The 27,835-nt window shown below is 49.0% G+C and overlaps 1 protein-coding gene across 10 annotated transcripts in view; it reads left to right on the top strand.

Moving 5' to 3' along the window:
• LOC140412798 (lethal(3)malignant brain tumor-like protein 4) overlaps positions 1 to 27,835 on the top strand; it is a 181,739-nt gene that overhangs the window by 33,622 nt on the left and 120,282 nt on the right. For all 10 annotated transcript variants that reach the window (XR_011942050.1, XM_072500854.1, XM_072500856.1 and 7 more), the window contains 4 exons: positions 2,206 to 2,329; positions 12,391 to 12,478; positions 13,914 to 14,008; positions 18,830 to 18,934. Coding sequence is in view for 9 of the 10 variants with exons in the window: in XM_072500854.1 (XP_072356955.1) it covers positions 2,206 to 2,329; positions 12,391 to 12,478; positions 13,914 to 14,008; positions 18,830 to 18,934 (412 nt within the window). In the remaining variant the exon portion in view is untranslated. The remainder of the gene's footprint in view (positions 1 to 2,205; positions 2,330 to 12,390; positions 12,479 to 13,913; positions 14,009 to 18,829; positions 18,935 to 27,835) is intronic.

The raw sequence follows: 27,835 nt of genomic DNA, 5'->3' as shown, positions 1-27,835 counted from the left end.
AATTGGCATCGTCCCAATTCGGGGCATACACGTTTACCAACACCACCATCTCTCCCTGTAATTTGCCACTCACCATCACGTATCTGCCCCCGTTATCCGCCACTATAGTCTTTGCCTCGAACATTACCCGCTTCCCCACTAATATAGCCACCCCCCTGTTTTTCGCATCCAGCCCCGAATGGAACACCTGCCCTACCCATCCTTTGCGCAACCTAACCTGATCTATCAGTTTCAGGTGCGTTTCCTGTAACATGACCACATCTGCTTTAAGTTTCTTAAGGTGTGCGAGTACTCGTGCCCTCTTTATCGGCCCGTTAAGCCCCCTCACGTTCCACGTGATCAGCCGAGTTGGGGGGCTTCCCCCCCCCCCCCCCTTGCTGGTTAGCCATCATCTTTTTCCAGCTTCTCGCCCAGTTCCCACGCGGCTGTATTTCTCCCAGACGGTGCCCCCCCGCCCATCCTTTCCCGCACCCACTCCCCCCTTTCCCCAGCAGCAGCAACCCAGTAATTCCCCCCTCCCCCCCCCCCCCCCCGCTAGACCCCCCGCTAGCGTAATTACTCCCCCCATGTTGCTCCCAGAAGTCAGCAAACTCTGGCTGACCTCGGCTTCCCCCCGTGATCACGGCTCGCCCCGTGCGGTGCCCCCTCCTTCCTGCTTCTCTATTCCCGCCATAATTATCATAGCGCGGGAACCAAGCCCGCGCCTCTCCCTCGGCCCCGCCTCCCATGGCCAACGCCCCATCTCCTCTCCCTCCCCACCTCCCCCCATCACCACCTGTGGGAGAAAGAAAAGTTACCATACCGCAGGATTAATCATACAATACAATCCCTCTTCGCCCCCCCCCCCCCACTCGTCCCACCACTTTGTCCAAACGTTCATTTTCGTAGTCCAATCATTCCAATTTTTCTTCTACAATAAAAGTCCACGCTTCATCCGCCGTCTCAAAGTAGTGGTGCCTCCCTTGATATGTGACCCACAGTCTTGCCGGTTGCAGCATTCCAAACTTTATCTTTTTTTTGTGAAGTACCGCTTTGGCCCGATTAAAGCTCGCCCTCCTTCTCGCCACCTCCGCACTCCAATCTTGATAGACGCGGATCACCGCGTTCTCCCATTTACTACACCGAGTTTTCTTCGCCCATCTAAGGACCATTTCTCTATCCTTAAAACGGAGAAATCTCACCACTATGGCTCTGGGAGCTTCTCCTGCTCTCGGTCCTCGCACCATAACTCGGTATGCTCCCTCCACCTCCAACGGACCCGTCGGGGCCTCCACTCCCATTAACGAGTGCAGCATCGTGCTCACATATGCCCCGACGTCCGCCCCCTCCACACCTTCAGGAAGGCCAAGAATCCTCAAGTTGTTCCTCCTTGCGTTATTTTCCAGTGCCTCCAACCTCTCCACAGATCGTTTCTGGTGTGCCTCCTGTATCTCCGACTTCACCACCAGGCCCTGTATATCGTTTTCATTCTCAGCTGCTTTCGCCTTCACGACCCGAAGCTCCTGCTCCTGGGTCTTTTGTTCCTCTTTCAGCCCTTCAATCGCCTGTAATATCGGGGCCAACAACTCTTTCTTCATTTCCTTTTTTATCTCCTCCACGCAGCGTTTCAAAAACTCTTGTTGTTCAGGGCCCCATATGAAACTGCCACCTTCCGACGCCATCTTGGTTTCTGCTTGCCTTCCTTGCCGTTGTTCCAAAGGATCCGCTGCAATCCGGCCACTTTCCTCTCCTTTTTCCATCCGTGTCCAGGGGGAACACCCTTCTGGTTTACCGCACGGTGTTTTCAGCCGTTAAAATTGCCGTTGGGGCTCCTATCAAGAGCCCAAAAGTCCGTTTCACAGGGAGCTGCCGAAACGTGCGACTCAGCTGGTCATCGCCGCACCCGGAAGTCACATTTCTTTTTATAATGGCAGAGTATTAAATGTACTTGAAAGGAGGTTTAATATTAAGTTGGGTACACACCAATGAAATTCTAACCAGAAAGTTTCAAGATCCTAAGCTAGCTGATCAGAACTGGCAGCAGTAAGGACCAAATGTAATACTTAACAGGTGAATAGTTTGTGTGGTGATGTTTTGCTGGCAGTTACATGCACTGATGGCAATACAATAATGAATCCCCCTCAAACTTCACCATAAAGAACAATGCTACTTTAAAGAGCGAATAATCAACTGTTACGTCAAGGTTTTTAAATGTCTTTTTCACAGTACTAATAAGCCTACTCACGTAGATATGACAAATGGCAGTGGTACCACCATGAAGCGTCTCAGAAAGAAACGAAAGCTGCTACTGGACTGGGTAGATGAAGATTTTCAGGCAGATGAAGACGAGGTAAAGTGCTCAGTGTTTTCTTGAATTCCTTGTTGCTATTAACATTTTTAGCTTTTTATTTTAAGCACTAGCTATCTTCAGCATTTTGTTACAGGAATCGGTGGTAGTATACAATAATTACAAAATCTATGTAGCTATGGTCATTCAAGTTTAATTATTTATTTAAAGAGATTGTCTTCAGCATTGGAATAACTTAAATAAATCATTAACTTCAGCATTATTTTGATTTTTAAAAGAGTATGCTTTTCTGGCGAGATTGCAAGGGAGGAACCAAGTCTGAGTAGTTACTGAGGTAGACACAGGGAGGAATGAATCTTCTCTTGTTGATGGCTAGTATCACTGTTTTGATTAATAATAATATAATACACTAATAATCGCTTAATGTCACAAGTAGGCTTCAATGAAGTTACTGTGAAAAGCCCCTAGTCGCCACATTCCGGCGCCTGTTGGGGGAGGCTGGTACGGGAATTGAACCCGCGTTGCTGACCTTGTTCTGCATTACAAGCCAGCTGTTTAGCCCTCTGTGTTAAACCAGCCCCATTAGTCACCTCTTCCAGTTTGTTCCCTAATGTCACTTTTCTTAGAAATATGGGACGTTGTGGTGTAGTGGCATTGTTACTAGACTAATGAGCCAGAGACCCAGGGCAATGATCTGGGGACTCTGGTTCAAATTCAAATCCCATCATGGCAGATGGTGAAATTTGAATTAAAAGTCTCATGAATTGTCGATTGTCGTAAAAAGCCTTCTGGTTCACCAATGTCCTTTTGGAAATTAAATCAATTGTCCTCAACTGGTTTGGCCTATATGTGACTCCAGATCCACAGCAGTGTGGTTGACTCTTGATGTCCTCTCAATTAGCCCAAAGCCACTCAGTTGGAGGGAAATTAGGGATGGGCAATACATGCTGGCCCAGCCAGGGACACCCATATCCAATGAATAAAATAAAATTAACTAGCCTGCTGTGCCATTTCACATGGGAGTGAAGACAAACCAGGTAATTTTAACATTGCACATTTACAATACAAATTACCTATAAAAAAAATTATCATGCAGTAATTGCACCCCCTTGTCAGTGATGATGTAGCAGCAACTTCAATGGTGGCAGGTGTAAAATGCTTAAACAGGAGTTGTCAAATAGGAATAGAAAGGAGGTTAAAGGAAATGTGTAGTTGATAATTCAAATGTATATGTGTAGCAATTATATTTTTAGAATAGAGTTAAAGGATTCAGATTTGTTCGAATTTTACTGATCAGTTTGATGATGTGCTAAAATAAAGACTTGCGGACTTTCGGTTGCGGCGATGACCAGCTAAGCCGCACGTTTCGGCGGCTCCAGCTCGAACGGACCTTTGGGCTCTTTTAAGAGCCCCAACGGGGAGTTTTTCGGGACGAAACCCGGTGTGGGGTGAGGCAACAGGGAGGGCCCCCCCCCCCCCAGCGAAAAAGAAAAATATCGGCGGCGGCCAGATCTCGAAGAATCCTCGAGGGCAGTGGCAGAAGGAAGAAAGGAGCAAGATGGCGGCGGAGGGAGCCCAGGCGACATGGGGACCGGACCAGGATGAATTCTTAAGACGGTGTGTGGAGCTGCTAAAAAAGGAGGTGCTGGCCTCGATGCTACAAGCAATTGAGGGGCTTAAGGAGACACAAAAGGCCCAGGAGATAGAGCTCCGTGTGGTGGAGCAGAAGGTGACTGACAACGAGGACGAGATCCTGGGCCTAGCGGTCAAAATGCAGACGCACGAGGCACTGCATAAGAAGTGCACCGAAAGGACTGAAGTCCTAGAAAACAGATCACGGAGAAAGAACCTCCGGATCCTGGGTCTCCCCGAGGGAGTGGAAGGAGCTGACGGCGGGGCTCACGTGAGCACGATGCTACGCTCGCTAATGGGAGCTGAGGCCCCCTCGGGCCCCTTGGAAGTGGAAGGGGCCCATCGGGTCCCTGCGAGGAGACCAAAGGCGGGAGAACCACCTAGGGCGATGATCGTGCGATTTCACCGCTTCAATGACAGAGGTGGTTCTGAGATGGGCCAAGAAGGTACGAAGTAGTAGATGGGAGAATGCATCAGGATTGGAGTGCGGAGGTGGCGAGAAGGAGGGCGAGCTTAATCGAGCCAAGGAGGTGCTGCACAAGAAGAAAGTGAAGTTCGGGATGTTGCAGCCGGCGCGACTGTGGGTCACGCACCAGGAGAGGCATTACTATTTCGAAACGGCGGAAGAAGCATGGACCTTCATTAAAAACGAGAAACTGGATCAGAACTGAGGGACTGATGTTGGAGGGGAAACGACAATGCTGATATATATATATATATAATATATATATGAGATGTAAATTGGGGAGGGGGGGACATTGAGAAATGTGGGCGCCGGTGGGGGGGGAAGAAGAGACACAGGCGGGGGATGGGGAATGGGGCGGCAGAAGGAGCTGCGCCTTGAGGGGCGGGACAGCTCTAGAGAACGCGGGGTTTCTTTTTCTCGTTCCCGCGTCAGAACGATGATGGCTGGAAGATCGGCGCAAGGTGGGTGGGAGTTCCTCACACGGGGGGGGGGGGGGTCGAAGAGAGAGCGGGAGAAGCCGGGGTCAGTTGAAGTCAGCTGACTTTCGGAAGCAATATGGGGGGAGTAACCATGCTAGATGGGGGTCTAGCTGGGGGAGGGGAGGGGGGTGATAACTGGGTTGCTGCTGCGGAGATCGAAAGGGAACTGGTAAAAGAAAAGGTGGTCGGGGCGGGAATGCGCCGCCTGGGGACAGGTGGGTGCGCGGAACCGGGACGTGGGATTGGCCCAGAGAGGGTGATGGCTAGTTGACAGGGGCGGGGGGCGAGCAGCCCTCCAGTCTGGCTGATCACGTGGAACGTGAGAGGCCTAAATGGGCCGATTAAGAGGGCCCGAATGTTCGCGCACTTAAAAGGACTGAAGGCAGACGTGGCCATGCTCCAAGAGACGCACCTGAAGGTGGCGGACCAGGTTAAGTTAAGGAAAGGATGGGTGGGACAGGTGTTCCACTCAGGGCTGGAAGCAAAGAATAGAGGGATGGCCATATTGGTGGGGAAACGGGTGTCGTTCGAGGCTAGGTACATTGTAGCGGACAGCGATGGCAGATATGTGATGGTGAGTGGCAGACTGCAGGGAATGGAGGTTGTGTTGGTTAATGTATATGCCCCGAATTGGGATGATGCCGGATTTATGAAGCGGATGCTGGGACGTATCCCGGACCTGGAGGTAGGAAACCTGGTAATGGGGGGGGGGGGACTTCAACACCGTGCTGGACCCAGGGTTAGATAGATCTAGATCTAGGACCGGAAGAAGGCCGGCAGCGGCCAAGGTGCTTCGGGGGTTTATGGACCAAATGGGGGGAGTGGATCCGTGGCGATTTGTTAGGCTGCTGGCCAAAGAGTTCTCCTTTTTCTCCCATGTCCATAAGGTATACTCCCGGATAGATTTCTTCGTTTTGGGAAGTAACTTCGAGGGTGGAAGGAACTGAGTACTCAGCCATAGCTGTTTTAGACCATGCCCCACAGTGGTGGATCTGGAACTAGGAGAGGAGAGGGAACAGCGCCCACTCTGGCGACTGGATGTGGGATTATTGGCGGATGAGGGAGTCTGCGGAAGGGTGCGGAGATGTATCGAAGGTACCTGGAGGCCAACGACGATGGGGAGGTCCGAGTGGGAGTAGTATGGGAAGCACTGAAGGCGGTGGTCAGGGGAGAGTTGATCTCCATCAGGGCTCACAAGGGGAAAACAGAGGCCAAAGAAAGGGTAAGATTACTGGGGGAGATTCTTGAGGGTAGATAAAAAATATGCGGAGGCCCCAGATGAAGGACTATACAGGGAGAGGCGACGACTCCAGACGGAGTTCGACCTGCTGACCACAGGGAGGGCAGAGGCACAGTGGAGGAAGGCACAGGGGATGAGATATGAATATGGGGAAAAGGCGAGTCGCCTGTTGGCCCACCAGCTTCGAAAGAGAACCGCGGCGAGGGAGATAGGGGGAGTTAGGGATGAAACGGGAGCCACGGTGCGGAGAGCAGGGAAGATAAACGAGGTGTTTAAGACCTTTTACGAGAGGTTATATAGGTCCCAACCCCCGGAGGGAAAAGAGGGGATACAGCAGTTTCTGGACCAACTAAGGTTCCCGAAGGTGGAGGAGCAGGAGGTGGAGGGCCTGGGGGCGCCAATTGGGGTGGACGAGGTGACCAAAGGGCTGGGGAACATGCAGGCAGGGAAGGCCCCGGGACCAGATGGGTTCCCGGTGGAATTCTATAGAAAATATGTGGACTTGTTGGCCCCGTTGCTGGTAAGAACCTTTAACGAGGCCAGAGAAGGGGGGGCCCTACCCCGACAATGTCGGAGGCGACGATATCACTAATCTTGAAGCGAGATAAAGACCCGCTGCAATGCGGGTCCTATAGGCCTATCTCACTCCTAAATGTGGACGCCAAGTTGCTGGCAAAGGTGCTGGCAACGAGGATAGAGGATTGTGTCCCGGGGGTGGTGCACGAAGACCAGACATGGTTCGTAAAGGGGAGACAATTGAATGTCAACGTGCGACGGCTATTGGGGGTGATAATGATGCCCCCAGCAGAGGGGGAGGCAGAGATAGTGGCGGCAATGGATGCAGAGAAGGCATTTGATAGGGTAGAGTGGGAGTATCTATGGGAGGTGCTGAGGAGGTTCTGGTTCGGGGAGGGGTTTGTCAGCTGGGTTAAACTCCTCTATGGGGCCCCAACGGCAAGTGTAGTCACAAATCGGCAAAGGTCGGAGTATTTTCGACTACACGGGAACAAGACGGGGATGCCCGCTGTCCCCATTACTGTTCGCGCTGGCAATTGAACCACTGGCCATAGCGCTGAGAGACTCCAAGAAATGGAGAGGGGTGGTTAGAGGGGGAGAGGAACACCGAGTGTCACTCTACGCGGATGACCTACTGCTGTATGTGACGGATCCAGTGGGGGGGGGGTGACAGGTCATGCAGATATTGAGGGAGTTTGGAGATTTCTCGGGATATAGGCTTAACATGGGAAAGAGTGAGCTTTTCGTGATACACCCTGGGGACCAGAGTAGAGGGATAGATGGCCTGCCGCTAAGGAGAGTGGAAAGAAACTTCCGATACCTGGGGATTCAGATAGCCAGGAGCTGTGGAACCTTACACAGACTAAATCTGACTCGGCTGGTGGAACAAATGGAAGAGGATTTCAAAAGGTGGGACATGCAGCCGCTGTCACTGGTGGGCAGCGTGCAGGCGATTAAGATGATGGTCCTCCCGAGGTTCCTATTTGTGTTCCAATGTCTCCCTATACTGATCACTAAGGCCTTTTTCACAAAAATAGATAGGAGCTTCGTGTGGGCAGAGAAGGCCCCGAGGGTAAGGAGGGGGTTCCTACAACATAGCAGAGACAGAGGGGGACTGGCGTTGCCGAATTTGGGCGACTACTATTGGGCCGCCAACGTGGCGATGATCCGTAAATGGATGATAGAGGGAGAGGGAGCGGCGTGGAAAAGGTTGGCGATGATGTCCTGCAAAGGAACGAGCTTAAAAGCGCTGGTGACGGCGCCATTACCGCTCTCCCCGAAAAAGTTTACCACGAACCCAGTGGTGGAGGCAACATTAAATATCTGGGGGCAAAGGAGGCGACAGAGGGGTGTGCTGGGAGCCTCGGTGTGGTCCCCGATCAGGAACAAACATAGGTTTGCCCCAGGGAGGCTGGACGGAGGATTCCAGAGCTGGCACCGGGCAGGAATCAGGAGAGTGGGAGACTTATTTATAGATGGGACGTTTGCGAGCTTGGGAGCGCTAGAGGAAAAGTATGAGCTGCCCTGGGAAATATCTTTAGGTATATGCAGGTGAGAGCGTTCACGAGACAACTGGTGAGGGAATTTCCGCTGCTCCCGACACAAGGGATCCAGGACAGGGTGCTTTCGGGGGGGTGGGTCGGGGAGGGCAAAGTGTCCGAGATATACCGGGAGATGAGAGATGAGGGGGAGGAGCTGGTGGACGAACTGAAGGGAAAATGGGAAGAAGAGCTCGGGGAGGAGATTGCGGAGGGTTTGTGGGCTGATGCCCTAAGTAGGGTAAAGTCCTCTTCCTCGTGTGCCAGGCTTAGCCTGATCCAATTTAAGGTGCTGCATAGAGCACACCTAACGGGAGCGAGGTTGAACAGGTTCTTCGGAGCGGAGGACAAGTGCGGGAGGTGCGGGGGAAGCCTGGCGAACCACACACATCTTTTGGTCGTGTCCGGCACTAGAGGGGTATTGGAGGGGAGTGACTGGAATGATCTCGAAGGTGGTGAAGGTCCGGGTCAAGCCAAGCTGGGGGTTAGCTGTATTTGGGTTAGCGGATGAGTCGGGAGTGCAGGAGGCGAAAGAGGCCGATATTCTAGCCTTTGCGTCCCTAGTAGCCCGGCGTAGGATTTTACTCATGTGGAAGGAAGCGAAACCCCCCGGCATGGAGGCCTGGATAAACGATATGGTGGGGTTCATAAAACTGGAGCGGATGAAGTTTGCGCTGAGAGGATCGGCTCAAGGGTTCACCAGGCGGTGGCAACCGTTCCTCGACTATCTAGCGGAACGTTAGGGGGAAGATAGATAGCCAGCAGCAGCAGCCCGGGGGGGGGGGGGGGCGGGTATGTAAATTGTTTGTGTTCTAGATGGGGAGAGGAGGTGGGGGGAGCATTACTTTGTGTTATTTGTTAGTTTACTATATTATTTAAACAATGTTATATATCAGTTATCACGTTACCATTTTTGTTGATTTGTAAGGGGAAAAATTGTGTTTGAAAACTTTAATAAAATATATTTAAAATAAAGACTTGCATTTATATAGAGCCATTGAAGTACTTTTGAAGTGTAGTCGCTGTTGTAATGTGGGAAACATTTGCGTACAGCAAGCCTCCACAAACAGCAGACCACGTCATCTGTTTTTGTGATGTTGGTTGAGGGCTAAATATTGGCCAAGATACTGAGGATAACTCTTCTTTGAAATAGGACCATGGGATCTTTTGCATCCACCTGAGAAGGTAGATGGTTAACGCCTCATCTGAAAGATGGCACTTTCAAGGTACAACTTTCTCTCCGTCTGCACTGCAGTGCCAGCCTTCAGATGAGGCGTTAACCATCTACCTTCTCAGCAATTTTTTTAATGCTCAAGTCCTGGAGTGGAACTTGAATCCATAACTTTCTGACTTAAGGTGAGAATCTGTGCTACCAGTACAGCTGACGTCTGTCTCAAGAGATTTGCTAGAATGTTTCCAAGATTGCAAACACATGGGCAGAATGGAGAAGCCAGTGTTTTTCTCCGTGGAGTGGAGAAGACTAAAAGGAGATTCGATAGAGGTGCTTAAAATCAGGAAGTGTATAGATAAAGTGAATAAAGATTAACAGTTTCCAGTGGCTGAATGGTCAATAACTAGAGGGTACAGATGATGGGCAAAAGAGTCAAAGTTAATAAGAGGAAAAACATTTTTACACAAGAAATGGTTAAGATTTGGGGGGTGTAACCTGATGGGTTGATGGTATAGATTTAATATAGCCATCAAGTGGAAATTGGAGAAATACTTGAAAAATAATATAAAATGCAGGGGTATGGGGAATGGGCAGAGGAATGGATCTAATTGGATTGATAGTCAAAAAAAACCAGCATTTATTTGATGAGTCAAAGCCTGTGTTTTTACGATTCTATGAAAAAAGCCTATCAACACTTAGTTGTCTCGGCTTATCTATGAATTCACAAGTCAGGAACACAATGGGTACTCTTTACTTAACTAGATAGGTGCTTGTTCAATAACATTCATGGCTCAATGCTATTCAGCACAAAAGCAGTAGTTGACTTTGTTGGCATTCCATCCACTGCCTTCATTATCAGTAGTGTGGCTACATGTGTACTGACAACTCCCCAAAACAACTTCAGCAGTGGCTTCAAAACTGCAGCTTCCATCACTGAGGTGGATAAGGACAGCAAGTGCATGGGGAAACTGTAAGAACCCCTCCAAATCTTGCATCATCTGATGTGGACAGATCTCACTATTTTTTCATTTCCAAAACCTTGGAACTTCCTACCGACCAGTATTGTGGGTACATTTTCACCACTCAGACTGCAGCTGTTTAAGAAGGTAGCTCACCTCCACCTTAGGACATTGCCAGCAACACCCACATCCTGAAGAGTGAATTTATAAAAAAGAAATTGTGGCTTACTTGGAGACAGCGCTGTGGTGCCCTGTTGATGCCCTTTGAGCTTATTCTGGCAAGAGTTGACTCCTTCAGGGAAGGAGGAACAAATATTTAAATTTTGGAATCTTGGATGCCTTCCTGGTAGAATAGAAAGGTTTACTAATAACACAGTTATTGTGCTATATTGTCCATTTCCAAATTTATTGTACATTGGAGGGAGTGGCAAAGGAGGGAAATTTGTTTGGCTGATCACTTAAAAAAAAATTTAGAGTACTCAATTTCTTTTCCAATTAAGGGGCAATTTAGTGTGGCCAATTCATCTATCCGGCATACCTTTGGGTTGTGGGGGTGTGATCCACGCAAACACAGGGAGAATATGCGAACTCCACACACACACTGACCTGGGGCTGGGATTGAACCTGGGTCCTCAGTGCCGTGGGGCAGCAGTGCTAACCACTGTGCCACTGTGCTGCCCTGGGCGTTCACCCCTAGCCACTTTCATACACATCCTGGTTGCTAGGTGCATAAGGGCATGAACAAAGCCCTGGAGTAGGTCAGCTCCCCGATGCTTCAAAACACGAGGTAGATGTAAGAAGAAAAAGTATGGAATTGGAGAAGATGCTGAGTGGCATTACAACAATAATGAAAATTGCACAACAGTTTAAGAGGCATTTTGACGAATACATGAAAAGGATGGGAGTAGAGGGATACAGACCCCGGAAGTTTAGACTGCTTTAGTTTAGACAGGCATCATGATCAGCACACACTTGGAGGGCCGAAGGGCCTGTTCCTGTGCTGTACTGTTCTTCGAGTACTATACTATAAAACTTAAAACTATTTCTGTGTATAATTTTCATTATCCCTGTATGCATGGATGATATGAACATTAACAATTGATTAATGACTGCCAGGAGTAGTATCAAATTAGTACAAAGCTGGTTTAAAGATGTAACCAAACCTGTAAGACAGCAGCTGAAGATAACTGCATTGACAACCTTAGTCCAAAAGGCTATCCAAGAAGATAATTGTTTTAAAAACTTATCAGTAGCCATCACTTTTTAAGAGTCATTTTGTGCTCCATTTCTTTTGGAGATAAAGGAAAATTTAATACTTTTTCTTTGTGGATGAAGGGAATGGGGGAGGGAAATATGGCTAGAACTACGCTCTCACTTAGAGGATAAATAACCTGGCCCAACCAGTTCATTTTGTTATCACTTTCTGTGTTGTAGTTATTATGTATGAGATTAAATATATTGGGGTTATTTTCCTTGGAACAAAGAAGGCTGAGGGATGACTTAATTGAGGTGTACAAAAGTATGAGGGGAAGAGATAGAGTGGACAGGATAAAATTGCGTCCCTTGGTGGAGAATTCTAGAACCAGGGCACATAGATTCAAGAGAAGAGGCAGAAGGTGTAGAGGGGACATGAGGAAGAACCTTTTTATGCAGAGGGTAGTGGGTGTCTGGAATTCACTGTCCGAGTTGGTGATGGAGGCAGAGACCCTAAACTCTTTTAAAAGGTACCTGGACCTGCACACCAAGTGTTCTAAACTACAGGGCTATGGACTGGGTGCAGGAAGGTGGGGTTAGAAAGGGCACCTGGGTGTACTCTAGCTGGCATGGACAAGATGAACCGAATGGCCTCCTTCTGTGCTGTAACTTTTCTATAATTCTATGCTGTAACTGGGTTCAAAAACATTACCATCTGTGTGGTATAAGCTATCCAATGGAGGAAGAAATGGAAGGTAATTGAGCAAAAAAAAAACCTTCCACAGGACTGAGATCAGATTATTAACTTTTCAGCACAGAAAAAATTGGGGAAATTCATTTTGGTATAACCTTTGGTAATGAAATACATTATTTTTGTCATCCAAACTGAAGTTTTCTAATGTTCATAGGAAGCACTGGAAGAATTCAAAGTAAAGACCAAAATAGCTCAGGATCCTCATCTCCGAGGCCGGAGAGGTCCAAAACTATTAAAACAAGGTATGTTAATTAATATTGGCTACTTTTTGAAGCTGTAGGTTCCTCATTTTAAATAATAAACTGTTTATTGACCCAACTTGTATGTATTTCACACCTTTCCTGTCATGAAACACCCTAAGGTGTTTCACAGAGGCATTATAAAACAATATAGGACATTGAGCCACTTAAGGCAATGTTAGGGCAGCTGACCAACTGCTTAAAGAGGTAGATTTGAAGGAATACGGACATACGAGATTGGTACTTAGAATGAGTGGGCTGTCTTAGGAGGAAAGGTTAAACGTATTGGTCTTGTTTCCGCTGGAGTTTAGAAGAGTAAGGGGTGACTTAATTGAAGCCCTGAATGCTCTTGACAAGGTGCATGTGGACAGGATGTTTCCTCTTGTGGGTGAATCCAGAACTGGGAGGCAGTTATAAAATTTCAGATTTAGAGGATCATAGATATTGCGGAGTGTTATGGGGCAGGAGGAGATTTCGGAGATAGGGAAGAAGGAGCCAATGGAGGGATTTAAAAACAGCAATGAGAGTTTTAAAATTGAGCAATACTGATAAAAGCTTTGCAGAATCAGACGCTTCACAGAGGTAGGCCATTCAGCCCACCGAGTTTTTCCAGGTATATATTACTGCAATCAAACTGTGATGTGGAATGCTTTATATCAGTTGATCTTGCTGGAAATCCTTTATTTTTTACTGCTTCTGGAAATTAAGGCTCATTTGGTGAAATGTTGGAAGCCAAGGCACATATTGCACATCATTTAAAGGTTGGAAGGATTATTAAGAGTGACATTGAGAGAAACCCAAGAACAGCTCACCTGAATGGTTCTTGGTATGGTTGACCAGAAACGTTGAGGAAGTAAACAGCATTTAATGCAGTTTTATAACAAACCACCAACCAGGAGAGCTTTGATTTGAGCAACTGGGAAAGGCAGCAAATAAGACTGAGTGTGTCAGCTTTTCCATTCATTACAATATGTTATGGAGGGCAGCACGCTGGCGCAATGGGTTAGCCCTGCTGCCTCATGGCGCCGAGGTCCCAGGTTCAATCCCAGCTCTGGGTCACTGTCCGTGTGGAGTTTGTACATTCTCCCTGCGTTTGTGTGGGTTTCGCTCCTACAACATCAAAGATGTGCAGGCTAGGTGGATTAGCCATGCTAAATTGCCCCTTAATTGGAAAAATTGAATTGAGTACTCTAAATTTATATTTTTTTTAAAATGTTACACCATCGATAGTGTAATTTAAGTAGAAGTGGGTATTTGCATAGCTCAGTAATAGGACTATTTAGTTACTTAGTAGAACTATGTGTATTTTGACACTAGCTTTTGTAACTTACAATTGTTTCTTTAATAAATTCTGAGTAAGTGCTAGGGTTCAGTTGGTAAATGTTTCAGAATTGGAAGTTAGCAATTCTCTTTTTTTTTTTTTTTAAAATCAATATAGCCCTGGCTATTCCTGGCAAGAAGAAAACCTGGAACTGGGCTTCTTATCTGGAAGAAGAGAAAATGCAAGCTGCACCACTCAAGCTATTCAAAGAGGTTTATGTTTGATTAAGAACTTTTATAACAGCTGCTTGTCATAGAGGTCTACAGCACAGAAAACACCCTTTCGGTCCATCACGTCTGCACCGGTCAAAAACAACCACCTAAATATTCTAATCCCATTTTACAGCACTTGGCCTTGTATGCTTTGGCATCGCAAGTGCACATCTAAATGTGTATTAAATTCTATGAGGGTCTCTGCCTCCACCACCCTTTTAGGCAGTGAGTTCCAGACTCCCAACACCCTCTTGTTGAAAAAGTTTCCCTCTCACTCCCACTAAAACTCCTGCCCCTTACCTTAAATCTATGCCCCCTGGTCATTGATCCCTCCACCAAGGGGAAAACGTTCTTCCTGTCAGCCCTTTCTATAGTCATAATTTTATACATCTCAATCATGTCCCCCCTCAGTTTCCTCTGCTCCAAGGAAAACAACTGTTCTCTATCCAATCTCTCTTCGTAGCGAAAACTCTCCAGTCCAAGCAACATCCTGGTAAATCTTCTCTGCACCCTTTCCAGTGCTATCACACCCGTCCTGTAATGTGGATTCCAGAACTGCACACAATACTCTTGCTGTGGCCTAACCAACTTTTTATACAGTTCTAGCATAACATGCCTGCTCTTAAACTCTATGTCTTGACTAACAAAGGCAAGTATACCCTATGTCTCATTAATCACTGTACCTACCTGCCCTTCTGTCTTGAGGGACCAGTGTGCATGCACACTAATGTCCCTCTGATCCTTGGTGCTTCCAAGAATCCTGCCGTTTTATCATGTATTTGCTTGCCCTGTTTGTCCTACCCAAATGCATCACCTTACACCTATCCGGATTAAATTCCATTTGCCACTGATCAGCCCGACTATATCCTGCTCACTGTTGTCACCCCACCAATTTTTATTTCATCCACAAACTTACTGATCAACCTGTCGACATTAATGTCTGAATCATTTATCTAAACCACAACAGTAGGGGCCCCAAAACTGATATCTGCGTGATCCCACTGGACGCAGGCTTCCAATCAAAAAAAAATCCCTTGGAGGGCGGCAAGGTAGTTAGCATTGCTGCCTCATGGCGCCAAGGACCCGGGTCATTGTCCGTGTAGTGTTTGCACATTCTCCCAGTGTACAGTAAATTGTCCCTTAATTGGGAAAAAAAGAGTGGGTACTCTAAATTTATAAAAAGAAAAACATCCTTCGACCATCAGCCTCGGCTTTCTGCCCCTCAGCCAATTCTCAGTCCAAGTTGGCAAATTTCCTTGGATCTCATAGGCTCTTACCTTCGCTATCATTCTCCCATGCGGGACCTTATCAAAAGCTTTGCTGAGGCCCCAAGTAGACTATGTCAAATGCATTTCTCTCATCTGTTCACCTGGTCACCTCTTTCAAAAATTAAATCAAGTTGGTCAGACATGACCTCCCTTTAACAAAACCATGCTGACTGTGATTAATCCCTGCCTCCTCAAATGAAGATTAATTCTGTCTCTCATAATCGCTTCCAATAGTTTCCCCACCACTGAGGTTAGACTGACTGGACTGTAGTTTCCTGGTTTATCCCTTCCTCCCTTCTTCAATAATTATACCACATTGGCTATCCTCAAGTCCTCCAGCACCTTTCCTGTTGCCAGAGAGGAATTGAAAATTGTCAGCCCCCTTGCTATTTCCTCCCTTGCCTCACTCAACAGCCTGGGATACATTTCATCTGGCCCTGGAGATTTGTCTACTTTTAAGCCTGCCAGATCACTCAGAATCTCCTCTCTGAAAGTTAATTTTTAAAGTTTTATCACAGTCCTGCTCCCTGATTTCTATGCACTCACTAGTGAACACCAACACAAAGTATTCATTTAAAGCCTGACTTACATCCTCTGGCTCCACACACAAATGATCACTGTGGTCCTTAATGAGCCCTTCCCCATCCCTGTTGTCTTTAATGTAGTTGTAAAACAATTTTGGATTTTCTTTTATTTTACCTGCCAATATCCTTTCATGTCCACTTTTTTCTCTTCTAATTTCCTTTTTAAGTTCCTTGCATATTCTATGCGCCTCTAGGGCTTCTGCTCTTTTGAACCCTTGAGATCTGTCATAAATCTCCCATTTTCTCCTTATCCAATGCTGTATATCCCTCGATATCCAAGGTTCATTGGATTTGTTGGTCCCACCCCTTTTCTTGATTAGAACATGTACTCTCCCTATTTCGTTCATGAATGCGTCCCACTGTTCTATCACAGATTTACCTAAAAGGTAATGGGTGTGGGTGGCATGGTAGCACAGTGGTTAGCACTGTTGCTTCACAGTGCCAGGGTCCCGGGTTCGTTTTGGGTCACTGTCTGTGGTGTCTGCATGTTCTCCCTGTGTCTGCGTGGGTTTCCTCCGGGTGCTCCGGTTTCCTCCCACAAGTCCTGGAAGACGTGCTGTTAGGTAATTTGGACATTCTGAATTCTCCCTCCGTGTACCCGCCCAGGTGCCGGAATGTGGCGACTTGGGGCTTTTTTCACAGTAATTTCATTGCAGTATTAATGTAAGCCTACCTGTGACAATAAAGATTATTAAGTGTCTGCTCCCAGTCTATCCTGGTCAAAGCTGATCTTATTAAAATCGGCTTTCCCCCAGTTTGAAAGTTTGATTTCAGGCCCATCCTTGTCCTTTTCCATATCAGTCTTGAATCTAATGGAGTAATGATCGCTGTCTGCAAAATGCTCCCCCAATGATGCTTCAACCACTTGCCCAGCTTTGTTACCTAAAATTAAGTCCAGGAATGTCTCCTCTCTTGTCGGACCTTCTACGTACTGGCTTATAAAATTCTCTTGGATGCATTTTAAGAATTCCGCTCCCTCTAAACCTTTTACACTATGACCACCCCAGTTGATGTTGGAGAAGTTGAAATCCCCCACTATCACCACCCTATTACTTTTACACTTCTTTGAAATTTGCCTGCATATCTGCTCTTCAATTATCTCGGACTGCTAGGCGGCCTTATAGAACATTCCCAACAATGAGATTACTCCTTTTGGTTTTTAAGTTCTACCCAGATGACTTAATTTGAAGAACCTTCTAAGATGTGGTCCTCACTGGTGTAAAATTGATTCCCTGATCAAAATGCGACATACCCTCCTCTTTTACCTCCTTCCTTGTCTCGCCTGAAGATCTTGTATCCTGGAATATTGAGCTACCAATCCTGCCCCTCTCTCAACCATGTATCAGTGACAGCCAGACATCATACATCCATGTTTTAATTTGTGCCCTCAACTCATCTGCCTTGTTCATCAGACTCCTTATTAAAATAAATACCATCCAATCTTGCCAAACTCCATTCAGAATTAACTGGTCTAGAAATTAATTGCCTTTCTGACTCACTTGATGTCTCTTCTAACTTTGGCTGTGCATCTCTCACAAATAACCATTCTCTCAGGATCTCACCCCCTTGTGAAATTAGTTTAAACCCTCCCCAACAGCAAACCACTTTGCAAGGATATCGGTCCCATTTCCGGACATAGTCCAGAGGTTACGACCTTCTGGGTCCTGTTCTTTAATCTATTTCCTAGCTCCCTAAATTCTGCTTGCATCCTCTTTTCTGCCTATATCGTTGGTACCGATGTGTACAACGATAGCTGTCTGTTTACCTTCAACTTTCGGTATGCCCTGCAGCCATTCAGTGACATCCCTGACCCTGGCACCAAGGAGGCAACATACCATCCTGGAGTCTCTTTTGCAGCGGCAGAAGCACCTGTCTGTTCCCCTTACAAGTGAATTCCCTACCACTATAGCCCTGCTGTTCTTTCTCCTCTCCTCTTGTACAGCAGATCCACCCATGTGCCCTGAAGTTGGTTGCCACTGCTTTCCCTACGCAGTCATCTCCCACCAACAGTATCCAAAACGGTATATCTGTTGGAAAGGAGGATGGTCACAGGGAACTCCTGCACTACCTGCGTTCTTCTACTCTGCCTGGTGGTTATCCATGCCCTTGCTACCTGTTCAATCTTCACCTGTGGTGTCACCATCTCACTGAACGTGCTATTCACGATTTGCTTAGCATCGCGGATGCTCCGCAGTGAATCCACCATCAGTTTCAGCTCCAAAATGCGGTTACCAGTAGTTGCAGTTGGACACACTTCCTGCACACGTGGTCACCAGGGGCAACTGAAACTTCCGTGATTTGCCAATAGCACAGGATGAGCAAGCTCTCCGGCCATGACTATCCTTAAGCCCCTTATTTACTCAATTCTTTGTTTAAAAAAGGATGCTATTAATTTATCTCCCTTTACGCTAAATTTACTTCCCTTACCATACTTTGTTTACTTATATTACGTTATTATAATGACCCTGACTTTCACTTATTTGTGTTGTTTCTCAGTAAATCACTTCTTCCAAAAAGAAACATAAAATCACAACTGCTTCACTGTGACACTGACTTCGAGGTGAATAAGAGCAGGAATTCGACCTTGATGTTTATGAAGCTCCGCTGAGCTCTGCTCCTGCCTGGACTGAGACTGAGTTCAGCACTCAGTCTTTTTATCTTTGCCTTCTCCTGGTTTCACCTAACTCCCTGTTTTCACCCAACTCCAAAAGCACTTTTCTTTAGCCAAGCAGCATTCTGTGCAGAATGGTTATGTTGAATATTTTTCAAAGTCTTGTATATTCTTTGTCTAACTATTGAAACCATGTTGCTAGATTTTAAGAGAGTTAGTACTTTGCCTCAATTTGAGTTGACTGCTGAGTTGGAGTTTGACTCCAGGAACAATCTGGGATCAAGATTCAGTTTAGCTCGACTGTTGGTTGTAGTGAATGATATAATATCATCTTATGCCATGTTTATTTTCTCTACAGTATCAGCTGTTTCCTCAGAGTCGTAATGGATTTAAATTGGGCATGAGGCTCGAAGGCATTGACCCAGAACATCCATCAGTCTTTTGTGTCCTTAGTGTTGCTGAGGTAAGCTTCTCTAAATATCAGAGGCTCCTACATCAGATTCAGATTGGCTACCTTAAAAGTAAAGCTGATACACCAGCTGTGAAATGTGTGAATCCTGTTCCAGTATTTTGAGATATGGCGATACCTTTTGTGAGTGGTGAAATCAAGGACACTACACATAATTTCTCAATATATGTCAAACGTGGTTGAAGTTGCTTGCTGTGAAGTGCGCACCTGGAAGATTTAGGCTCTAATATGGGCAGCACGGAAGCACAGTGGTTACCACTGTTGCTTCACAGCACCAGGGACCCGGGTTCAATTCTCAGTTTAGGTCAATGTCTGTGCGGAGTCTACACCCCCCCCTCCCCCCCCGGTGTCTGCGTGGGTTTCCTCCTGGTGCTCCGATTTCCTCCCACCAGTCCCGAAAGACTTGCTTATTAGGTGAATTGGACAGTCTGAATTCTCCCTCGGTGTACCCGAGCAGGCGTCAGTGTAGCGACTCGGATTTTCACAGTAACTTCATTGCAGTGTTAATGTAAGCCTACTTGTGATAATAATAAAGATTATTATCTTGACTCTTATTTGAAATTCAGATGTACACTCAGTTTGTGATTTCATCTTAAGGGTGGTGAGAATCCGATTTAGGTATATAGCTGGGGCGCAAAAGCATAATGGAGCAATACTAATTGGGGATTCGATAGTCAGGGACACAGAGGGCACTTCTGTGGTCACAAAAGAGATTCCAAGGTGGACTGTTGTCCCCCTGGTGCCAATGTAATGGATGTCTGAGTGGGTATAGGACATCCAGAAACGGGAGAGCAAACAGGCAGATGTCATAGTCCACATTGGTACAAATTACATAGGCAGAAAGAGCAGCAAGGTCCTGCAAAGACATTACAGGGAGTTGGGTAGTAAGCTAAAAAGCAGGACCTCTATAGTAGTCATGTTGGGATTACTCCCTGTGCCACGTGCTAATGAAGCTAGGAACAGAGATTCTAAAGTTGAACACGTGGCTAAAGAGCTGGTGTATGGGGGAATGCTTCAAATATGTGGATCATTGGGATGTTTTCCAGGGAAGGTGGGACCTATACCAGCAGGATGGGTTGCACTGAAACTAGAGGGGCAACAATATTCTGGCTGGGAGGTTTGCTAATGTGGTTCGGGAGGATTTAAACTAGTATGGTGGGGGGGTGGGAACCGGAGCAGTAGGCCAGCAAGTGTAGAGATTGGGGAACAGCTTGAGACTAAGACAAATATAGCAAAGAGGGAGAGCAGGCAGAGGGAATTCACTGGTCCCAGTGGGTATGGAGTGCGTTTGCTTCAACGCAAGAAGTATAACAGGTAAGACGGATTAATGTGGGTAATTATGAGAGTATTACTATTACGGAGACATGGTTAAAGGAGGGGCAGGATTGGCAGTTTAACAATCCAGGATATCAATGTTTTAGACGAGACCGGGCGTGGCAGGAAGGGGTGGGGAATTGCATTACTTGTTGGGGAACATATCGCAGTTGTCATTGGCAAGCAGGGTCAAGGAAAATCCCAAGACCGTTTTTATTTAAAAGAAGCAATAGAGTAGCTAGGGAAAGAGAAGGTCCACTCAAGGACAAAGTGGGTGAGATCCTTAATGAGTACTTTGCATCGGTATTCACCAAGGAGAGGGACATAACGGATGTTGAGGTTAGAGGTGGGTGTGTGAATACTCTAGGACATGTCAGCGTAATGAAGGAGGAAGTGTTGGATATCTTAAAATGCATTAAGATAGACCAGTCCCCTGGGCTGGATGGGATGTATCCCAGGTTACTGTGGGAGGCCAGAGAGGAAATAGCTGGAACCTTAACAGATATCTTTGCATCATCTTTGACCAGAGGCAAGGTTCCAGAGGACTGGAGAATAGCCAATGTTGCCCCTTTGTTTAAGAAGGGAAGCAGGGATAATCCAGGTAATTATAGGCCAGTGAGCCTGACGTCAGTGGTGGGGAAGCTGTTGGAGAAGATACTGAGGGATAGGATTTATTCACATTTAGAAGCGATTGGACTTGTTAGTGATAGGCAGCATGGTTTTGTGCGGGGAAGGTCATGTCTTACCAACTTGATAGAGTTTTTTGAGGAGATGATGTAATTAATTGATGAGGGAAAAGGCTGTGGAAGTCGTCTACATGGACTTTAGTAAGGCGTTTGACAAGGTCCTTGTGGCAGACTGGTAAAAAAGATAAAAGTCATCGCATGGGATTCGGGTTGTGCTAGCTAGATGGATAAAGAACTAGCTTGGCAACAAGAGACTGAGAGTTTATCAGAATGGAGATCTGTAACAGGTGGTGTTCCACAGGGACCAGTGCAGGGACCACTGTTATTTCTAATGTATATAAATGATCTGGAGGAAAATGTAGATGGTCTGATACGCAAGTTTGCAGATGACACTCGTAGGTGGAGCTGCAGATAGTGAAGAGAACTGTCAGAGAATACAGCAGAATATAGATAGATTGGAGAGTTGGGCAGAGAAATGGCAGGTGGAGTTCAATCCAGACAAATGCGATGTGATGCATTATACAGTAAATGGCAGAACCCTAAGGAGCATTGATATACAGAGGAATCTGGGCGTTCAGGTCCATAATTCCATGAAAGTGGCAATGCAGCTGGAAAAGGTGGTCAAGAAGGCATATGGTATGCTTGCCTTCATTGGTTGGGCCAATGAGTACAAGAATTGACAGGTTATGTTACAGTTGTATAAAACTTTATTTGGCCCACATTTGGAAGATTGCGTACTATTATGGTCTTCACACTACCAGAAGGACATGGATGCTTTGGAGAGAGTGCAAAGAAGGTTTACCAGGATGTTGCTTGGTCTGGAGGGTGTTAGCTATGAGGAGAAATTGGATAAACTCAGATTATTTTCGTTGGAAAGATGGAGGCTGGGGGGAGACCTGATTGAGGTCTACCAAATTACGAGAGTTACAGACAGGGTGAATAGAAGCTTTTTCCAGGGGGGAAGACTCAATTACAAGAGAGCACATGTTCAAGGTGAACGGGGTGAAATTTTGGGGACATGTGCGGTGAAAGTTTTTCACGCAGAAGGTGGTGGATGCCTGGAATGCGTTGCTCGTGAAAGTGGTGGAGGCGGCATGATAGCAACGTTTAAGATGTATCTTGATAGATATCTGAACAGGCAGGGAATGGAGGGATAAGATTGTTTGGGCAATAAGTAGTAGGTCTAAATAAGGAATCTGGATCGACGGAGTCTTGGTGGGCCGAAGGGCCTGTTCCTGTGCTGGAATGTTCTTTATTCTTTGATGCATTTGGGGAGGTTAAAGAAGGAAAAGGAATACACAATAAATGGGAGGAGGTGCAGAGGAAGTGAGTGACTTGGAGTGCATGTCCACAGATCCCTGAACATAGAGCATACAGTGCAGAAGGAGGCCACCCTGCCCATCGAGTCTGCACCGACCCACTTAAGCCCTCGCCTCCACCCATCCCCGCAACCCAAACAACCCCCCCCCCCAACCCTTTTGGTCATTAAGGACAATTTATCATGGCCAATCCACCTATCCTGCACATCTTTGGACTGTGGGAGGAAACCGGAGCACCCGGAGGAAACCGACACAGACACGGGGAGAACGTGCAGACTCTGCACAGACAGTGCTATCCACTTGTGCTACCCGTGCTGAAGGTAGCAGACCAGTCAGTTAGGTGGTTAAGAAGGCATATGGAGACTTCCGGGTGCGGCTATGCAGAGCTAGGTTGCATATTCGGTAGCTCCCGCTTGGAACGGACTTTTGGGCTCTTTTACTGGGCCCCCACGGCATTTGTTTGACATTTCCCGGTGTGGCAAGAAGACTGCAACATTCCTCTGACAGTGTCCCCCAGGAATGTTATGTCTTTTGGCTACCAGACCCAGCAGAAACAGTAAAAGATTTGGCTGCAACAGGATAAACAGGGCCTCTTCCAGCATGCAGGGGGGGGAAGGGCAAGCTTAAAGCTGCAAACTGACCTGAGGGCCTTCATCAAAAGTGAATTCTAACAGCAGAGGGAACAACTGTGAAAAGATCTCACTTTGGCCACTGAAGAAGCGGGGACGAGGCTTCCGGTGGCGGCCATGGAGTAGGTCGCGCATTCGGCAGCTCCCGTCTGGAACGGACTCTTAGACCTTTTTCAGGAGTTTCCACAGACATTTTGGGGCAGATTGGTGAAGTGAACACTGCCAAAAGGATTCCCTCTCGAGACTTTTGGGCTCTTTTCAGGGCCCCCAAGGGCACCTTTTCGACGTTTCCCGGTGTGGGAAGGAGTTAATAATAGCTGCCCGTCAGTATATGGCTTTAACTAGGAGCGGGGTGACCAAAAAGGTGGTGGTGGACCAGAAGAAGGAAGGGAAGAAGGACAAAATGGCGGCGGGCGGAGACCAGGCAGCTTGGAGGCAGTGGGCGGAGGAGCAACAGGAGGGTATCCAGCGCTGCCTCAGAGATTAAAACGGACCTGCTAGAGCCGATGAAGGCTTCTATTGATAAGCTGCTGGAGACACAGACGGCCCAGGGGGTGGCGATCCGAGAGGCTCAACAAAAGATCTCTGACAATGAGGACGAGATCTTAGTCCTGGCGGTAAAGGTGGAGGCGCATGAGGCGCTCCACAAGAAACAGCAGGAGCGGTTCGAGGAGATGGAGAATCGGTCGAGGCGGAAGAATCTGCGGATTCTGGGCTTCCCGGAGGGTCTGGACATGGGGGCCTATGTGGTCACCATGTTAAACTCGCTGATGGGAGTGGGGTCCTTCCAGGGGCCCCTGGAGCTGGAAGGGGCCCATAGAGTGCTGGCGAGGAGGCCCAAGGCTAACGAGCCTCCGCGGGCGGTGCTGGTGCGGTTCCATCGGGAGTGTGCTCCGGTGGGCCAAGAAGGAGAGGAGCAGCAGGTGGGAGAACGCGGAGGTTCGGATATATCAGGACTGGAGTGCGGAGGTGGCGAAGAGGAGGGCCGGGTACAATCGAGCGAAGGTGGTGCTGCACAGGAAGGGGGTGAAGTTTGGCATGTTGCAGCCGGCGCGACTGTGGGTTACCTACAAGGACCGGCACCATTATTTTGAGTCTTCGGAGGAGGCGTGGGCCTTTATTCAGGCCGAGAAGCTGGACACAGACTGAGGGTCAGGATGGGCGATTGGGGACTGCGGTGGATATGTTATGCCTATTTTTGGTTCGTGGGGGGGGGGGCCTTTGCATTGTTTTGGGTTTCTTTTTCTGTGTTTTTCTCTTTCGGGTTCGGGGGGGGGTGGGTTGGGCACTGTTTTGGTTGGTGGCGGGGCCTGGTAGGTGGAGAGCGCGGGATTTTTTTCCCGTGCCGAGGGGTGGGGGGGGGGGAAGAGACCGGGGCGGGGGACCGGGGCGGGGAAGTGAGGATTGTTTCCCGCGCTTAGAACGGAGGGGGAGAGCCTGTGAATGGGGAGTGGGAGAGGAGGGTGTGCCACACAATGGGAGGAGTCGAAGGGGAGGCGGGAGTGGCCGGGGTCAGCAGGAGCCAGCTGACTTGCGGAAGTGCAATGGGGGGAGTAAACCAGCTAGGATGGGTCCTTGGGGGGTGGGGGGAATCGAGTTGTTGCTGCTAAGATCAAGGAGGAGCTGGAGTGAGTGGGGTGGGTCGAGACGGGGGTATGCCGCTGTGGGGAACGGGCCGGGTGTGGGGTGCGGGCGCGTGGCTGGCCGAGGAGGGGGTCATGGCTAGTCGGCAGGGGAGGGGGGCGGGTAGCCCCCTGATCCGGCTGATAACCTGGAATGTAAGGGACTGAATGGGCCGGTTAAGCGGGCCCGCGTGTTCGCGCACCTGAAGGGGCTCAAGGCGGATGTGGTTATGCTCCAGGAGAGACACCTGAAGGTGGCAGACCAGGTAAGACTGAGGAAAGGGTGGGTAGGTCAGGTGTTTCACTCTGGGCTAGATGCCAAAAATCGAGGGGTGGCGATCTTGGTCGGAAAGAAGGTGTTATTCGAGGCGTTGAGCATTGTGGCAGATAATGGCGGTAGGTACTTAATGGTAAGTGGTAGGTTGCAGGGAGAGAGGGTGGTACTGCGCCCGCTGTGGCGCTTGGAGGTGGGGCTGTTGGCGGACGAGGAGGTGAGCGAGCGGGTCCGGGGAAATATAGAAAGGTACTTGGAGACCAACGACAACGGGGAGGTCCGAGTGGGGATGGTATGGGAGGCACTGAAGGCGGTGGTGAGGGGAGAGCTGATCGCCATCAGGGCCCACAAGGAGCGGGGGGAGAGGGAGAGGCTGGTGGGTGAGATGGTGAGGATAGACAGGAGGTATGCGGAAGAACCTGAGGAAGGATTGTTGAGGAAGAGGCACAGCCTCCAGGTCGAATTCGACCTGGTGACCACCAGGAAGGCGGAGGTGCGGTGGAGGAAGGCCCAGGGGGCGGTCTACGAGTATGGGGAAAAGGCAAGCCGGATGCTGGCGTATCAGCTTCGGAAGCGGGTCGCAGCTTGGGAGATCGGGGGAGTTAAGGACAGGGGAGTGAGCGTGGTGCGGAGTGGGGTTGGCATCAATGGGGTCTTCAGGGACTTCTACGAGGAATTGTACCGATCCGAGCCCCCACGGGAGGAGGGAGGGATGGGCCGTTTCCTGGACCAATTGAAGTTTCCAAAGGTGGAAGAGGGACTGGTGGCGGGACTGGGGGCCCCGATTGGGCTGGAGGAGCTGATCAAAGGGATAGGAAGCATGCAGGCGGGGAAGGCACCGGGGCCGGATGGTTTCCCGGTCGAGTTCTATAAAAAAATATATGGACCTGTTGGGCCCGCTGTTAGGTAGAACCTTCAATGAGGCAAGGGAGGGGGGGGCTTTACCCCCGACGATGTCCCGGGCACTGATCTCCTTGATCCTGAAGCGGGACAAGGATCCCCTGCAATGTGGGTCTTGCAGACCGATTTCCTTGCTAAATGTAGATGCCAGGTCTTAGCCACGAGGATTGAGGATTGTGTGCCGCAGATCATCCATGAAGACCAGACTGGGTTTGTGAAGGGGAGACAGTTGAACGCGAATGTGCGGGGGCTTTTGAACGTTATGATGCTGGCGAGGGAGGGGGAGGCGGAGATAGTTGTGGCGGTGGACGCTGAGAAAGCCTTTGATAGGGTAGAGTGGGGGTACCTGTGGGAGGTGCTGAAGAGGTTTGGGGAGGAGTTTGTCAGGTGTGTTAGGCTGTTGTATGAGGTCCCCTGGCGAGTGTGGCCACAAATAGGAGGAGGTCCGAGTACTTTCGGTTGCACCGAGGGACGAGACAGGGGTGTCCCCTGTCCCCCCTGCTCTTCGCACTGGTGATTGAACCCCTGGCTATGGCACAGAGAGTCGAGAAACTGGAGGGGGTTGGTGCAGGGTGGGGAGGAGCATAGGGTGTCGCTTTATGCGGACGACCTGCTGCTGTATGTGGCGGACCCGGTGGGAGGAATGCCAGAGGTAATGAGGATGCTTGGGGAATTCGGGGACTTTTCGGGGTACAAGCTCAATATGGGGAAGAGCGAGCGTTCAGCTAGGGGACCAGGAGAGGGGGATTGGCGAGCTCCCACTAAAAAGGGCGGAGAGGAGTTTCAGATATTTGGGGGTCCAGGTGGCCAGGAGCTGGGGGGCCCTGCATAGGCTTAACTTTAAAAGGCTGGTGGAGCATATGGAGGAGGAGTTCAAGAGGTGGGATGCGTTGCCGCTGTCCCTGGCGGGTAGGGTGCAGTCAATCAAAATGACGGTGCTCCCAAGGTTTTTGTTCCTGTTCCAGTGCTTCCCCGTGTTTATCCCGAAGGCTTTTTTCAGGCGGGTTAACAGGAGTATAATGGGGTTTGTGTGGGCGCGAGGGACTCCGAGGGTGAGAAGGGTTTTCCTGGAGCGGAGTGGAGATAGGGGGGGGGGGCTGGCGTTGCCCAACCTCTGGGTACTACTGGGCCGCCAATGCGACAATGGTGCGCAAGTGGGTGATGGAGGGGGAGGGGACTGCATGGAAGAGGCTGGAGACGGCGTCCTGTGTGGGTACGAGCCTGGGGGCGCTGGCAACGGCGCCGCTGCCGCTCCCTCCAAGGAGGTATACCACGAGCCCGGTGGTGGTGGCGGCCTTCAAAATTTGGGGGCAGTGGAGGCGGCATAGGGGGTAAGTTAGGGCCTCGGCATGGACCCCATTGCGGGGGGAACCACCCGTTCGCCCCAGGAAGAACAGGTGGAGGGTTTTCGGGGTGGCACAGGACAGGCATACGAAAGTTGGGGACCTGTTTGTGGACGGGAAGTTCGCGAGCTTGGGTCCCCCCCCCCCCCCCCAGGGAACACCTTCAGGTACTTACAGGTAAGGGCGTTTGCCAGACGGCAGGTGGTGGAATTCCCACGGCTACTGCCACACACAGTACAGGACAGGGTGTTCTCGGGGGGGGGGGGGGGGAGAGAGATCTCGGAAACTTACCAGGTGATGCAGGAGGAGGAGGAGGCCTCGGTGGTGGAGTTGAAAGGTAAGTGGGAGGAGGAGTTGGGGGAGGAGATCGAAGAGGGGATGTGGGCAGTTGCCCAAGGGAGGGTGAACTCTTCCTCTTCATGCGCGAGGCTCAGCCTCATACAGTTTAAGGTGCTGCACAGGGCACACATGACCGGGACAAGGATGAGCAGGTTCTTTGGGGGTGAGGACAGGTGTGTTAGGTGTTCAGGGAGCCCAGCAAATCACACCCATATGTTCTGGGCATGCCCAGCGCTGGAGGAATTTTGGAAGGGCGTAGCGAGGACGGTGTCGAGGGTGGTAGGATCCAGGGTCAAACCGGGCTGGGGGCTCGCAATATTTGGGGTGGTAGAGGAGCCGGTAGTGCAGGAGGCAAAAGAGGCCGGAATTCTGGCCTTTGCGTCCCTGGTACCCGGCGAAGGATTCTCCTTCAGTGGAAAGATACGAGGCCCCCAAGCGTGGAATCCTGGATCAGCGATATGGCAGGGTT

This window comes from Scyliorhinus torazame, chromosome 1 (assembly GCF_047496885.1).
Source record: "Scyliorhinus torazame isolate Kashiwa2021f chromosome 1, sScyTor2.1, whole genome shotgun sequence".
Classification (NCBI taxonomy): Eukaryota; Metazoa; Chordata; class Chondrichthyes; order Carcharhiniformes; family Scyliorhinidae; genus Scyliorhinus; species Scyliorhinus torazame.
This window is presented reverse-complemented; position numbering and strand designations above follow the sequence as displayed.